A 16,201-nucleotide genomic window follows, 5' to 3' on the forward strand; every position below is an offset into this window, starting at 1 on the left:
TTCCTAGAACCACTCACAAGTACAAAGGCACAAATAAACTGACAAGTTAAAAAATACTTCTTTAATGTGAGCTTTCGTACTCAACAAATACACAAGTCCCAGAAGGTTCAGCAGCAGCAAATGAAACAAAAATTTAATAAACAGTGATTCCATCTTCGGGAAATTCATCCAGTAATTGCATTTCCCAGCTAAAGTACGGAATACGAAGGCTGAAGGAAGCTCCTGGATTTGGGTTTGGGCAGTGCCATCATGGCCAGCTTCCAAGCAGCTCCCTGTGTGCCACCAACACTGTAGGACACGGAGCTGGCACCAGAAGAAGCTGGAGCCTTCGAACTCGGCCGCTTCTTGGTCCTTCTGTACCTGCTGTAGCCACTGCAAAAATCAGAGAAGGTGTGTGTGAGACACCTGTGGCACGTGCCCTGGGCCCTGCACCAGCCTGTGCTCACACAGACACCACCACTGCATTTTCTAGAGAACTACACACTCATTCTGTAAAATTTACTTTTTTTTTTTAATGCACATGCTGCAAAACGACCTCTGAAATGCAAACAGTACAGCTGCTGCTCTGGGATGTACCCAAGGGTGAGCAGCAACAGCAAGTGACACTTCAGAGGCAGCAGCAGCTAATTAGAGATATTCCAGGAGATGGGAAAGCGCCAAGGGTGGGACAAAACCTGCTGGGCTGGGAAAACATTTGCTACAAAAACCAGGGAGCAGAATGATGAAACTTGGGGCAGGGAAGGGGACATCTTTGGGAAGTAGCAGATCTGCCCAAGAAGCTCAAGACCAACGAACATTAGGTGCAGGTGTTGCTTTGCATGATACAATCAGAAGGAGAATCTGAATTAGCAAGGGGCCAAAGTTCAAATATTCCATCAAATGTTCAAAGTTTTAAGACCTCTTCATCATTGCAAGCAAGGAACCTGGTGAGCCTGCTAATGGCAGAACACTGAAATGTAGTGTTCCTTGCACAGCCTGCAGCAGCCAAGTTTGAGGAAAACTGTTAAATATCTTTCCTCACCAGATTTAAAAAGCAAGCATGCAGAAAAGCACAGCAGAGCAGTTCTGACCAGGCACCTGGATAATTTTAATGTCATTATTTAAGCCCACACCCAAGAAACTGCAGAGGCATGACTGCAGTTCTGGGATCATCACTGTGCAAAGAGAAGTGACGAGTGAGCCCAAGCACATACCCTCTGGGGTGGAACTGCTGGCTGCCACCACCAGTCTTTTTCCTCTTGGAGTCCATGGAGGTCGGCAGCCTCTTCCTTTTCCTCCTCTGGTTTGTGTCATTGCCAAAATAGCTGGAGGTTGTACCTGCATCCTCTGCTTCTCCATCGCTCCCCAGCGAGCCCGTGCTCCCCGTGGCTGTGTCCCCACCTGGGCAGGCAGCATCCTCTGCACACAGGCACAGAGGGAAAACTAACTCAGTCAGGTGTCACCAGAACACCCTGGTGGAGTCACCAGAACACCCTGGTGGAGTCACAACATCTGTCCTGGCTGTTCCTCACCTCCTCTGCACTGCCCCATCCCCAGTTTTTCACATATACCCTGAATTTATCTCTAGTGGGAAGGCAGAAAGACTTTGGTGTGTTCTGAAAGTGATTGCTCCCTTTTGAAATTATTGAACTGTACAAATTAGTTATTTGTGATTAAATCACGGTAACTTTCAAATCAACCATCTGCTAGAGGAGGAGAGAAAGGCACTGAACAGGAAGTTCACGTTGAGGTACAAAGCACACCTGAGATGGCGCATTCCGAGTACTTATCCATCACTTTAATTATTTCTGCACCGTATTTCTCCAGTTTGTCTTCTGTGACACCGTCAATCTGCAGCAACACCTCCACGTCTGAGGACAAGGTTTCTGCAGCACAACAAAGTACCCCTCAGACAGGTCAAACAAATAACTTTTCACAAAGATACCCCGAAGGAAATTCCTTTCCATGCCCCTCTACGTAGAAACCCCAAATTAGTTCTGAGAAACCTGACCTTACCTGCTATTTTCTTTAAGGTGGAAGTACTGAAAATATTGAAGTAATGCACATCAAAGACTTTGCCCAGGGTTTTGCAGGTGTCTGTAAGTTCACTGAGGCACTGTTTAACCATCTCTTCCCGCTGGGACATCTTTGCCATGGAAGCCCTTTGCCTTCTGATGGCACTGGCACTCTCTGTCTCGTGGAACTCCACCTGTTAAAATGAGCCATCCATACCTGCTGCCAAGGAACTCCTGCACACCCTGACTGGTACCACAGGAGCACAGCACAGGAAAGAGGGACCATCCTCTGATGGACCAAAAAAAGCTGTTCACCCAGCACACATTTTTAAAGTAAGCTTTTACAGGCTACTCAACCACACCCCAATTTCTTCTACAAAGGGCTGGCAGAGTTTAGAGAGAAGGAAAACCTCCCAAGAGCCCAGTTCCCAGTTGATTTCAAACAGTGGTCACTGGGGTAATGCTGAGGGCTCTGTCCTGCTCCAAACACAGCCCTAAGGCAGAGGAGGTGCTGCCTCAAGAAACCTGGGACTGTTCCACGACCTTCACAAAGTGCCTATTCCATCAAATCCCACCAATGACTAGGAAAAAATAGAGTAGAAAATGAAAAAGGGAATGCTGGTTCTTCTTCTTTCTCTTCTTAGCCATCTTTCTCTGGGGGTCAGAACTTTCCTTCGCTACCCAGCAGGAATCAGATGGATGGGGAAGAAGAGAAAGATTTAGACTTCTCCAAGCTTCTCAAACTCACTATTTGCCTCACAACATTATTACTGGAATACTGGGCTAGGAATCACATTCTGTTCCTCGCATCTACCAGACGTCAGTTCAGCTGGAGGCAAACTGTATTTAAGCTACCCGAGGGGATATGCTAAAGGAAACTGCAGCACCTTCCTTAAAACAATGCCTTCAAGAAATGAAATAATTACACACCTGGAGTGACCCATCCAGCACAGCCTGAGCTCTCTCTCCCAGAATGACATATGCCACTGCCTGGTCATTAGCTGTGATGTACAAATCCTCATCCAGGATCTTGTCCAGGACCAGTTTTCTAAACAGCCTTTCAGCATTGTGCCTCGAATAGGCAGCCCCCTTCCCAAATATTCCAGACTGAATCTTGGCACTCGTTGAACCTGTGCAACAGAAAGCACAGGATGAACCCGTGCTCACAAATCCCATGTACATGCATTTACAGACCTGTGGGATATTCCCAAGGCACTCTATTCACAGTCAAAAAAGCCTTTAAACACTGCAAAACCAATATCATCACTATAGCAACCTGAAATGGATTAAATCCTCAGTTTCATTTATTTTGGATCACTTACCACCAAGAGATTCTTGGGAAAATTAACTTTGCAAACTACACATTTTTTTAAACACCTGCTGGCATTGCACAGCCCTCTTGATTCCTGGTCAGGGATTTGTGCACCAGGTTACTCAGGAGTTTCTGGGAGAACAGACTCACCTAGGAAAATGTCCACCATCATGTTCAGGGTGTACCTGCCAGAGCCGGGATTCCTCCTGCCGTCCATCCGCCCCGCCCGCCCGCAGTGCTCGCGCACAAACCGCACGATGCCCTTCACGTCCTCGGTCACATCCCGCGATTTGTAATCCTGTTAGGTCACACCTGATCAGCACGTGCCATTACACATTTCTGCCCTAATCCAAGCTGTTACTGACAACCCCAGTTTTCACTATTGAGCTTTTCTCAGCTGTCAACTGAGTTTGCTCCAAATAAAGAAACCGTGATTTCCTACTTAGAAACCTACAGTGGTACAGTCACAGGGATTCTGGATGTGATAACACAAAACCAGTCCAGCTGACTGTATATAATCTCCCTGGGGTTATCTGTGTAGAGGGAGGTGCAAGATTGCTGGGTAAATACTGGGAATCAAGGTAAATAATTTGGAAACATTCCTGTAATTATCCTGCCATGTTCTAGAACATTAGAATGAGACTAAATATGCATTATCCTCATCAAATTTGGTTCCAATCACAGCTGCATAAGGGAATGCTTCAAACACAGAACTGAGAAACAATATCCACAGGTACAAAACTGATCAGGATCCCTTCCCTGCCGGCCTCCACAGCTGCCTTCCCTTCTGCTACTGCTACTAAGTTTGCATAACCCCAAATGTTTGGACACCTTCAGCAGTGCACACCTAATGTGGCCCTCATGCTGCTCTGGCAGTACAAAGCTGTCCTGAAAACACCAGGACAGGAGCTGAGGGGATTTCCCCATAGTCACTGCAGTCGATCTGATCTGAGCTCCTGCCTCCTATGAGGAACATCCTTATGCCTCTGACAGGAACAGGAGCACCACAAGTCCATGATTAAACCCTGAAAATACCTGGAAGCATCCCAAAAATACAGAACTTTTATTCACTTTCTTCATTTGCCTTCCTAAAGGTCGTGTACCACATCTTGGTGCAGCTAAATACAAATTCAGTTTAACACCACTACAAATAAAACCTGTGGGGTTTACCTTCTTTCTACTGCAGTTGTCACAAATCACTTCTGGGTGATCTTTGCAGAAGGTGGGGTTGAAGTTGGTCTCCCCGAAGTAGGCGAGCAGCTGGACGCGGCGGCACTCGACCACGTTCTCACAGTAGTGCACCATGCTGTACAGGTTGTTGAAGTGGGTCTGCCTCGTGTGGCTGTTCCCATCCTTCTCCACTGAAACACAGCAAATTCAGTGGTGTTTGTTTCTGCACCTCTGCGTTCCCATGGACCGCAAGAAAAACTGGCTTTGCTTAAAAAAAACACAGTACTGGCTTTGCTTAAAAAAAACCACAATACTGGCTTTGCTTAAAATGCAATACTGGCTTTGCTCAAGAAAAGATAAGTGTACAGAACACAGGTAGGACAGACTTTATCTCTGAAGTTTTAGAGGACTGGAGAAGGGAAATAAGGCTAGAATGACAAAAGTCGAGAAGGGTAAGTGTGACAGCGTGAGACGAAGTGGCCACAAGTTGTGTCACGAGAGGTTTATATTAGGTATGAAGAACAGTTTCTTCATAGAAAGGACAGAAAAGCCCTGGCACAGGATGCCTTGAATGGAGTCATTATGCTTGGAAGTGCTCAAAAATTATGTGGATGTGGCACTTGAGGACATGTTTTAGTGGTGAACAGGAGGGTGGAGTTGGTCTGACAACTGGATTTGAGGATCTTAAAGGTTTTTCCAACCTTAACAATTCCATGATTCTGTGAGGCAAAGTGGTTTTGACTAAAATTAAGTACAAGTGACACCCGAATGAAAACCATCCAGGTAAGGATACCCAGTTCTCCCCTCCCTGCAATACTGAACTGCCCATGGCACTTGTAAAAGAGAAGTAACACAGGCTAAATGAGCCCATGACAATGTGACTCCTGTAATGTCATCTCCAAGTTCCCAGAGGAGAACTCACTCAGGATGAGCCTTCTCAGCCTGGTCACGTCACTGTAGCTGTAGAAGAGCAGGCAGTGGGACATTTCTCCATCCCTGCCAGCTCTGCCAGACTCCTGGTAGTAACCTTCGATGGATTTGGGAAGGGACGCGTGGATAACGTAGCGCACGTCAGGCTTGTCAATGCCCATTCCAAAGGCAATGGTTGCACATATCACCTGGGAAGGAGATTGTAAAGTTCTAGTCACACGTTATAGAAGTCACTCCTGGCAACACTGCAGACGAGTGACCTGGATTAGGAAACCTGGAGGACCCAGAATTTCAGCTGTAATGGTGCAGAACAAGCACAAACCAGCAACAACCTCCCCTCCTCTCAGAGGAGCCCCTCCAGACACAGGACAAACCCAAATTCCAGTCTCTGCACAGCAGTGTGCCAGGAGCTGTTTCTGAAGCCCTGCACTGCCCAGGTCCTCCCTGCTGGAGCAGCATGCCCCGATACAGTGCTAGAACCTCTCATTCACAAAATTCCCACTGAAAGGTGGCTGCTGTGCCCCAGCAGGTCTGTTTGGACCAGTTATTCAGTACTGCACTTGGTGATAACACTGCACAACTTCCCTATTACTTCCCAGGCCAAGAGGGATAGAAGTGCCCAGATTTTCTTCCCTTTTCCTCCTGTTTTTTCTTCACCTGGCATCCCTCCTGATTAACCCACTTCTGCTGCACAAGGTCCCTGTTGGAATCGGTGAGGCCGGCGTGGTAGGCCAGGGCAGCCAGCCCCTCCTTCTGCAGGATGGCTGCTGTGGTGTCACACTCGTGCCGGGAAAGGCAATAGATTATCCCAGAGTCATCTGCAAAGAGATGGGAAAAGAAATCTGAACTGCAATACAGGTTTATTTCCTGTCCCTGCTCAACCTGCCAAGCAGACACTGACCTCTCCCCGCTGGAATAAAGATAAGAGTAAAGATATAACTGCTTCACTATAGAACTTATTTTATTAGTATCAGATAGTCTTGACAGTTTTTCCTACACAGTCCTTTTGGGCTTTTGGTGAGGTGGAATGAAGAAATATTTTCCTCATCAGTATTGTGCAATCTCAGGATTTAGAATACAAGAACAAAACCTATATAATTTAAGAGTTAGAGCAGTCCAGTAAATGCTCTCTGATGGTACAGCATGGGAGAAGCTCTGAGGGAGCTTGGTGCAATCCAGTTCCAGCAGCAGGAGCTGCAGGACTCCAAAGTGAGCCTAGAAAGATGGGAATCTCTGAAGATAGCTTCAAAGGGAAATACAGATAAGCAGACCAATGCAATTAAACAATTAAGATATTGGGTGACCTTTGTGCTCTGAAGACATGATCCTAAAAGCTCTGCAGGCTCCAGAAGGGTTATTTAAGAGCATCACCATAATTTACTTTTCCATCTTAACTTAAATTGTCAACTTTAGAATGCAGATAAATCTGATTCCCATTTTCAGTAACATCACTTTACCTTCATCTTGCTTTTCTGGTAAATATATCACTATTACAGCATTGTAAAAGCTTTTACTGCCTCAAGAAATGGCTCATGAAGAGGCCTGTGGGCAACATGCTGCTGAGTACTCACGGGGGTGATATTTTTTAATCCATTCCAAGCAATCCAACGCCACCTTCTTTGGCTTCTTCGGCAACACATCATATTTCAAGTTATGCCTGTTGAAGCTCATTGTAAACCTGAAATGTGACAGTTCATGGTGCTTGTCAGCCTTATGGGTACAGTTATGTTGTGCTAAACAGCTTCATCATGCAAGGAAAGGCTTGGCAAGATTTTTGTTTCTTATGTTAATATTTTTTATCTACCTCCTATTGAATTCCACGCATGCATTTAATTTAATTTCATTTCATCAGATACAGCTACACAAAGATTTCAGACGGGCCTGCGAGGCTTTTTTTACTTCGTTAAGTTTTCCACTCAAAATTTCCGTGGCACAAACAGTTTCGGAAACCTGCTGAGCAACTCACACTTGTGGCTTGAGCATCTCGAGCTGGTTGAGGATGTCCTTCTGCACACGGGGGTTGGCAGTGGCAGTGAGGGCCATCATGGGCACGGAGCCGAACTTCCTGCGGAGCATGTTCAGCCGCTTGTAGTCTTGGCGGAAGTCATGGCCCCACTGGTTGGAAAACACAGTTTAAGTGCAACTGAGTAAAATGCTGCAACTCAAGTCTTCTGGCATTCCTGAAAGCAAGGGGAGGCTTCACCTGGCTGACGCAGTGGGCCTCGTCAATGACAAAACGCGCCAGCAGTTTCCTGTTGTAGAGGTTCTCCAGGGCAGACATCAGGCGGTTGCTGGCACACACCTGGGACACACCACCAGGGAAAGCAAAATACCTGGGCTAGGAGTGTCAGCTGGACTGGCTGAGAGTACAGAAACAAGTGTCCTACGCTGCAGAACCACCCTGCACTGCACAGCTGAGTCCTCCAGGCACAGAGCTGACCCCAGCCAGCTGCGCTCTAACCAAGCAGCTGCTGTGGGATTCCCACCAGCTTCTGGGATCACCTACCCCAAGGCCCCTCATTCTGAGGAAATTTCAGTAAATTTAAATTACTTACGACAGGCAACAAAGAAAAATAATGCTGAAGAGAGAAGCGCAATCAGCACACTAACCAGCCCCCTCCTACAAAGCTCTTGTACAATAACATATTTTTAAGGCAGCATATAACGCAGCCCAAGGCAAGCTCTGACAATCTCCTATCACCCTGAGAATGCTGCATTTTTCCTGTATTACCCTATTCAGAGCAGTGTGGAGTTAGTAGCTACTGCACAGTGATTAACACTTATCAAGATAGATTGAAACAGCTGGGCATGGGAGCTTGTTTTAGGAATTTACATTTTACAGACATACTCAGTTCTTATTTTTTGCTAATTACTGATTGAAATTAGCTAAATCCGTATAGATTCTTAATGAGTTATCTAGAACCTAGCATTTTTTCCCCCAGAAGCCTACTCTGAGTGCAGTTTTTTAGCACTTCACAGCAATCCCCTCCTCATAGCCCCTGTGGTTTTACAACTGAAGATGAAGTACAGACCTTCTCAGGGGTGACATACAGCAGCTTTATGACAGGGTCTTTCTTTGACAGCTGCATGTAGATTTTTGAGGCATCAGCATCTGTTCTGTCACCAGTCAGGTATGTTGCAGCAATCTGTATTAAAAAATTATAAATTGAGTTTTACTACATGCAAAACAGAAGAACCTCCAAATGTAGCTCAATCTCCCATTACAAACCAGTTCCTAAGCAGTCAGCCTTGGGAATACACATCCGGGACACACATCTGAGTACCCTGGGCTAGGGGAAGATGGCCCTGCCTGTGGTGAGGGGTGAAACAAGGTGAACTACAGTATCTCTTCCAACCCAAACCATTCTGGCATCCTGTGATCTCCTGCACCTGCATTTCTGCTCTGTGTATCACGTTTCCAAAGATGTTTAGCACCTCCAGAACCCCCCTAACTCAGGAACTCCTAGGGCTCATTCCCACTGCAGTCAGGCTGCTCCTGTGTAGGTGAGTGATCACAATTCTCAGGATCTCAGAACCAGAAGCTGCTCTGAAAAACACAGCTCCAACACCCAACACCAGGAGCAGCAATAAATCCAGCAGTCCCACTGCCAAGATATTCGAGTTCATCCAATTTAGCTCTTCCCAGGCAACTTCCTGTGCCGTTCACAGTGTCCATCTAATCTATTTATGCAGTTTATATTCAGAAGACACCAGATTTGCTGTAAAATTTCAGATTTCTAATCCAGTTACCTGCAGCTTCACTCAATAAAGCTGTTGGAACTTACATCTAAAGTCTTCAGCTTCTGAACCTGATCGATGATCAGCGACCTCAGCGGAGAAATGACGATGGTGACCCCGGCAGAGACACAGGCTGGTAACTGGTAGCACAGGCTCTTCCCACCTCCTGTGAGGGTGAGACACAACACAGCAAGTGCTGGGTAGCAAGAGGAAAGGGATGGAGACCTACTCCTTATTTCCCATTTTACAGCACTTTTGGAAACAATACGTTTCTACCAATGCCTGCCACCAAATGACACCTGTAGGATAAGAAAGTTACTGTGTGAATTATTAAGGAAGGCAGAAATTCAATCCCCTCACTCAAAATACCCCAGTGCAACGATACTCCTAAAATCCTGCAGTCACGGAACTCCAGCAGCTCAAAGGCACAGGGGAAGAGAAAAGCTTGTCCCAAAGCTTGCAAAAGGAGCTGCAGGTCTGTACCCTGTACCTGTGGGCATGAGGATGAAACAATCCTCCCCCAGCAGAGCAGCATTGATGGCCTCCAGCTGGTTTGTCCGGAAACAGTGCAATCCAAACTTCCTGTGGAATATATTCATCATTTCTGCGGAATGGGGAAATTTCATACCCCTGAAACGCTCCAGTGCAGGGTTATGAACCACTGGATCTGGAAGTCAAAAAAATGTAATTAGAATAAGTTATGACATCAAGATACAGAAGGAATTGTCCCCTGTGAGGGTGTGAGGCCCTGGCATAGGTGCCCAGAGCAGCTGTGGCGCTGCCCCTGGATCCCTGGCAGTGCCCAGGCCAGGCTGGATGGGGCTGGGAGCACCCTGGGACAGTGGGAGGTGTCCCTGCCCGTGGCAGGGGTGGCACTGGATGGGATTTAAGGTCTCTTCTACCCCAAACTATTCTGTGACTCTGATTTTCACCTCCCCTTTTGCCAGCCTGTCCCTACATTAACCTGAAATTACACTGACCAAGTCTGGGCCCCAGGGGGACTGAGTTTGTTTCCACAAACCCATTTGGAATATTTTGCAGCAAAAACCATTGTACAGCTTTGAATCAAAAGCTGCAGAATCATTATTTAACTAAAACACAGAAACACCCTCATTTCCAATTTTAGCAGCTTCATCTTCCAGCAACCAGGAAGGGAATATTCAAGTCTGGCATTATTTAGAGGGAAAAAGCCCCAAGATGACTTTGCAAAAAATGGACCAAAAGAAACTTCCACAGAAACAAAAGACATGGATGTGATCTGTAGTAATTACTTGGTCTTAGATTCAAAAAGAAATAAGTAAGAATTTTAAAATGGAAAGTCTCAGTAATCCTCAGGAGCATAGCTCACCTGGATGGCTCTTTGTTGCCATGGGGAGGCCTGGCTTTGGAGCAGCAGGACTGGAGCCCACAGCTGAGCCTGTGGCTCTGGACATAATCTTGGACAGGAGGGACTGGGCAGGTGGCCCCCTCGGGACAGGCGGGCAGAGCGGCGTGGCCGGCGCCTCGGTGGCCGCAGCGGGCAGCAAGTTCTCCCACTCCTCATCCAAGTCGTCGATGTCAAAGGCATCCAGCTCCAAGTCGGGATGGTCTGCAGCCAGGCTGCTCCCTGCAGGGCTGGCAGCGGCAGTTGTGCTCGGGGCCCGCAGGGCTGTGCTGCACAGGGGCTGGATCCCATTCCTCGCTGCTGGACTTCGGTCCCAGCTGCTGTCGCAGGACTGGGGGCTGAGCCCCAGGGAAGCTCCCGCCCTGCCACCTCCCTTGGGACACGGCCGCTCTGCAGCGCCTGGGCAGGGCATCTCCTCAGCACTCCGCTCGGAAGCACAAGAGCTGCCCAAGGTTCGGTTTGTTTTGGCAGAAAAGCTGCTGGAATGAACGGAAAGCACCGATGGGAGGTTTGTGGATTTGGGGGAGTTTCTGTCAGAACCGAAGCTCCAGCTTGGGCCAGAACCTGGACCTGCATAAGGACACACACGAGGGCTCTGCTCCACGGGAGACTTCCAGCTTCTAGGAAAAGTGGTGTTCATGCCATTTTGGTTCAAACTGACAGAATTAGCCAGCAGTTTTCTCCTGGGAGAGATAAGGGAAAGAAGAACGAAAAAAATATATAATTAGTCACAAGCAATGATTTACCATGTTCTACAACATTCATTAAACAGTTTTGTCTCATTGCTATTAAACATCTTAACATATGGTGGTTTCATCGTGTTCTGAGTCACCATGTTTGAAAATAATTCCAAACAAATCTTGGGAAGAGAGACTACCACCAGAAGAAACTAATGACAAAACTGTGACATCATCTCTGCAGACACAATATAACATCATTCCTAAAAGCAAGGAACAGATCCAAAATGTAAAAAATAAATCATTAGAGGCAAAACCTGAAGTTAATAGTATGCCTGAACCAAATAATGTTTATAGGTACTTTCTAAAGACTGTGTCTGACTACAGCAATGAGAAATAAAATAAGTTGTTGTACTGAGAACATCTACAGAAGTTCACGGTCCCAGTCTAGGAAGAATCTAACCAAAATCCCAAATCCCAAGACTTTGTCCATGCACTGTGCCATCAGATGACGCAGCAGACAGAGCAGCAGGTTGTGGCAGCAATAATTCCACTGGGAGATGACAAGTTCAGGGACAGTAGGAGAAATCACCACCCCTGCAGTCAGCGAGAGGGGTGACAACACCAGCTGAATGCCCGTGGCAGGAGACCTGAGGAGACACCTGGCAGGTCACATCATCGGCACATCTGCATCATCACATCCCAGCTGCAGCTGTGGGTGCAGAAGCACCTGGTGCCAGGCACTCCTCAGGCTGCCCGTGGAACTGGCTCCTCTCTCTGGCAGCACACAGGGACCCCTGGCACTGGCAGTATTTTTCCCTGCTCAGTGCTCCGAGCTGCCTACAGCCCCTCCTGCCTCTCTCGGCAGTGAGCGGGGACACCTGCAGGCAGCTCCCGGCTCCACTCGGAGCTCTCCAACCTACCTGAGCTCCCTGTGCTGCAGCAGGGCTCGGGCACAGCGCAGGGCCTGCAGCTCCTGCAGGGGGATGGCATCCACCAGCTCACAGATGGCCTCCATGACTCCGAACAGCCGCGGGGCCACAGGCACGGCCTCTCCTACGACAGGGAGGGAGCTCAGCACAGTCATTTGCATCACAACATGAGTCAAGAGGATGCCACTCTCCCAGAGGACAGTGCATTAAATCAGTCTAGACAATTTACTTCCAATATATTTTTAGTCCATGTGCATAAAGAAACCGTGTCTGTGTGCAGGAACTCAATGAATCTATGTATTTTTGCCCTTGTCTTTTATTATCCGTCTACAATCCAACCATTTCTGTCAACTCTCCATCTACAGATGCTCATTCTCCATCTGTTAGTTTACGTTCTTGGATTATACAGGATAATAAATAGTTGCAAACTATCCCCAAAATCTGAAATATGAAATTCCAAACCATTTTGTGTACCTGAATCCCCTCCAGGATCACCTCCAGGATGTGCTGTGGGAACTTTCTCTTGCCTGGCCTCGGAGCTGCCAGCTGTGCTTCTTCCATCAGTGGGAGAATCTCTGAAAACACTGCTAACACCAAAAGAAAAAGCCTTGAAAATACAGATCTCTGTAAACTGAGGCACTTCCATAGATCAGCAGGACTTAAGATGTGGAAAAAATAAATTCCTGAAGGCCCAGGCAGAACCAGGAGCTGAGCAGTCACTCATCCTCTGCACCAACGTGCGGAATTTTCTCCCACCCCACTACCAAAGTCATTCTGCTTTTTTCTGGAGTGAAAGCCACCCAAAACATGGGCCACAAAACCAGTATTTAATAGAGCATTGATTGCAGCTGCCAGCCACCGGCCTGCCCAGCAGCACAGAGACACAAGGTAGGCGTGTGCCTCTTTAACAGGCAGCAGTTTTGGGCTGTTTCTGGCACTTTTCTGCTCCTGCAGATGGCTCAGCAGTGAGCTCCGATTACCTGGCACCCTGCACAGAGGGGGAGAAGGCAGGCAGCTCCCCCTCAGGGGAGGGAGGGATGATGTCCAGGTCATCCTCCTCGAGCTCATCGCCTGCCCACGGCCAGGTGGCCTCGTCCAGTTTTGGGGAGCTGCTCCCAGCCCTCTGTGGCTCCTGCTGAACCCCTTCAGCACCCGCAGCTGCAAGAGAAGCACACTGATATTGCTGGGCAACACTGCACACAAACAGAGGGGAAAGATTAGCAGCCAGACTTCAAAACACTCCTTTGATACAGCTGCTGATTTTTAAAGGATAGAACTTGCTGCTCCCTTTTCTCCCCATTAAAACAGACAGACAAATCCCCACAAACCCTTGTTTAAGTGGAAAAGTGATACAGCTAAAGCTACAGTCACCTGTCCCTGGCAGAAGTGAAAATCTGAAGAGGTCTATTTTTCTGCAATAGTTTTCTATAAAACCTGTTTCTATAAAAAGCTCCTATTATATTAAATCCTAGCCTTAAAAGAGTGCAGAGTCATCAGCTGGCACAATCCGTGTACTGGAAGTGGAAGGCAAATGAACACGTATTGTGTCTTAAAGGACCAATCCTACAAAGAGTGGTCAACATCATTAACTTATTAAAATTAATTTCACAGACAAAGGAAAAGACAGCAAGACATTATGAGCACAAATACAGTTCACAAATCTTTCCACCATTCAGTGTAAGGGCAGCATCCCAGAACACTCTTTGATGTTATTCAGTTGCATAAACATGTTAACTTCCCAAATAAAGGTCCAAAGTTTCAAAACACAGCGGGTAAGGAATCTAAAATAAAGCAGTTCTGTGGGACAGAGCTGCCAAAGCAACGACAGGAAGGAATTTGTGATCATAACTTAGGGCTGGAGATTTTTTGTGGTGTTTATGTTTGTGCTAAAAATGGACAACCATCACTTTTTCTAGTTTATTACTTCCTTTAAGTGTAAGATGCCTTTACGTCTCTCCTGTATGAATTTTCTAAGTGCTTTTCTCTCCATAGTATCCCTATAGATTATTGACCATTTGAGGAATGCCATAAGTCTGGTAACGGCAGGACATGAGCAGCTGCAACTCCTGCACGGACAGAACGCTGCCCCGCTCCCGGGCTGCGGGCAGCCAGAACGGAACCGGGGCCGCCCGCCAGTGCCGAGCACGCAGCTCCCGTGAGGCCTGGGCTGTGTGTGCACTCCTGGCCAAGCCACTGGGTGCACACACAGCAGTTCTGCACTCGGAACCTCGCACAGCCCCTGGGTGCACAGACAGCCACTGGGTGCACACACAGCAGTTCTGCACTCGGAACCTCGCACAGCCCCTGGGTGCACACACAGCCATCCTGCACTTGGAACCTCGCACAGCCCCTGGGTGCACACACAGCCCCTGGGTGCACAGACAGCCATCCTGCACTTGGAACCTCGCACAGCCCCTGGGTGCACACACAGCCCCTGCGTGCACACACAGCAGTTCTGCAGCTCGGAACCTCGCACAGCCCCTGGGTGCACAGACAGCCATCCTACACTTGGAACCTTGCACAGCCCCTGGGTGCACAGACAGCCATCCTGCACTTGGAACCTTGCACAGCCCCTGGGTGCACACACAGCCCCTGCGTGCACACACAGCCCCTGGGTGCACACACAGCCCCTGGGTGCACACACAGCAGTTCTGCAGCTCGGAACCTCACAGAGCCCCTGGGTGCACACACAGCAGTTCTGCACTCGGAACCTCGCACAGCCCCTGGGTGCACAGACAGCCCCTGGGTGCACACACAGCCGTCCTGCACTTGGAACCTCGCACAGCCCCTGGGTGCACAGACAGCCATCCTGCACTTGGAACCTCGCACAGCCCCTGGGTGCACAAACAGCCCCTGGGTGCACACACAGCCGTCCTGCACTTGGAACCTCGCACAGCCCCTGGGTGCACACACAGCAGTTCTGCACTCGGAACCTCGCACAGCCCCTGGGTGCACACACAGCCCCTGGGTGCACACACAGCAGTTCTGCACATGGAACTTCACAGAGCGCCTGGGTGCACACACAGCCCCTGGGTGCACACACAGCTGTCCTGCAGCTCGGAACCTACCTGGGCGAGCCCCGGCGCTGTCCGCATCCCGGGCCGGCTCGGCAGGAGCCTCCTCCGCAGCCGAGGGAGCCGAGTCCTCCAGGCAGATGACGGAGCGCTGCGAGCAGGACCGCGGCTCGGCCTCCGCCGCTGCCCCGCCGGTTCCCCCGGCCCCGGGAGAGCCGGACGGGGCCGGGCCGGGGCTCGGCCGCGGGGGCTCCCTGCGGCGGGCCGGCGGCCTCCCGGGCGGCCCGGAGAGCCGCCTTTCGAGTCCCGACAGGTCGAAGTCGTCGATGTCGTCCCACTCATCGCCGATGGTGATAACGGGGCCGGGGCCGGGCTTCCCGGCGGGAGCGGCGCTCGCCGGCCTGGCCCCGGGAGCCGCGGGGCCCGCGGGGCTCGGGGGGGCCCGGGCCGGAACGCAGCCCCGCGGCGGCGCCTTGGCGGAGTCCGGCGGGGCGGCGGCGGGCAGCGCCAGCGAGGTGTTCACGTCCTTGTCCCTCAGCACCGCCAGGCCCCGCGGCGCCTTCTTGAAGGTGAAGCCCCTGCAAAGAGACGAGCCCCCGTGAGTGCCCGGCCGCGGCGGCCGCCCCGGCGCCGGCGCACGCGGTACTCACGGCGGGCGGTCCCGCGGCGGGCCCGGGGCGCGCAGGGCCCCGCGGGCCGAGTGGCGCCGCAGCTGCTCGCGGAGGTTGTTCAGCGGCACGGCCGCCATGGCGGGCCGCCCGCCGCCAGGGGGCGCGCCGCGCTCCGCGCCAAAACCGCGCCCGGCCGCCATTGGCCGGCACGGACAGGCGGAAGTGACGCGCCGGGGCGGGCGGCGCGGCGGGAACAACGGAAAATGGCGGCGCCGCCCTCAGGCCGCGCCCGGCCCCGCTGCGCCACACACGGCCGCAGCCCCTCAGCCCCCGCGCGCAGGTCACGGCAGCTTTACTGCCACTGACGGGTCTGTGTGAAATAACGGACGTGCCCCGGCTCGCACCCGGCTTCATTTCAGCAGCGCCGGGTCAGAACCGG

At 50.1% G+C, this 16,201-nt stretch overlaps 1 protein-coding gene across 2 annotated transcripts; it reads right to left on the minus strand.

The window, feature by feature from the left end:
* Nucleotides 1-39: 39 nt before the first annotated feature.
* Nucleotides 40-15,376, minus strand: BLM (BLM RecQ like helicase). Of its 2 annotated transcripts, none has more exons than XM_021541795.3 (20): nucleotides 15,206-15,376; nucleotides 13,118-13,295; nucleotides 12,612-12,721; nucleotides 12,129-12,261; nucleotides 10,493-11,211; nucleotides 9,635-9,811; nucleotides 9,192-9,310; nucleotides 8,439-8,552; nucleotides 7,610-7,708; nucleotides 7,373-7,521; nucleotides 6,978-7,084; nucleotides 6,064-6,224; nucleotides 5,399-5,594; nucleotides 4,477-4,667; nucleotides 3,457-3,604; nucleotides 2,925-3,124; nucleotides 1,996-2,188; nucleotides 1,743-1,865; nucleotides 1,194-1,398; nucleotides 40-372 (listed from the first exon to the last, which is right to left on the minus strand). In XM_021541795.3, exons 4-20 carry the CDS (start codon nucleotides 12,221-12,223, stop codon nucleotides 189-191), a joined length of 3,180 nt encoding a protein of 1,059 aa, XP_021397470.1. In that variant the 5' UTR covers nucleotides 12,224-12,261; nucleotides 12,612-12,721; nucleotides 13,118-13,295; nucleotides 15,206-15,376; the 3' UTR covers nucleotides 40-188. The 2 variants fall into 2 exon arrangements, with proteins under 2 accessions (XP_021397470.1, XP_077642101.1); XM_077785975.1 differs by having other exon boundaries at nucleotides 12,612-12,724.
* Between the last annotated feature and the right edge of the window lie 825 nt (nucleotides 15,377-16,201).

This window comes from Lonchura striata, chromosome 11 (genome assembly GCF_046129695.1).
Source record: "Lonchura striata isolate bLonStr1 chromosome 11, bLonStr1.mat, whole genome shotgun sequence".
NCBI classification, from domain to species: Eukaryota; Metazoa; Chordata; class Aves; order Passeriformes; family Estrildidae; genus Lonchura; species Lonchura striata.

Bases quoted from the DNA above. Each gene is read 5' to 3' on its own strand.
- BLM (XM_021541795.3), bottom strand. From the start codon at position 12,223: ATGGAGGCCATCTGTGAGCTGGTGGATGCCATCCCCCTGCAGGAGCTG. The intron at 4,668-5,398 runs GTGAGTTCTCCT...GCTGTGTTTCAG, and splicing joins GCTGAGAAGGCTCATCCTGA to TGGAGAAGGATGGGAACAGC. The intron at 373-1,193 runs GTATGTGCTTGG...TGATTTTTGCAG, and splicing joins CAGCAGTTCCACCCCAGAGG to TGGCTACAGCAGGTACAGAA.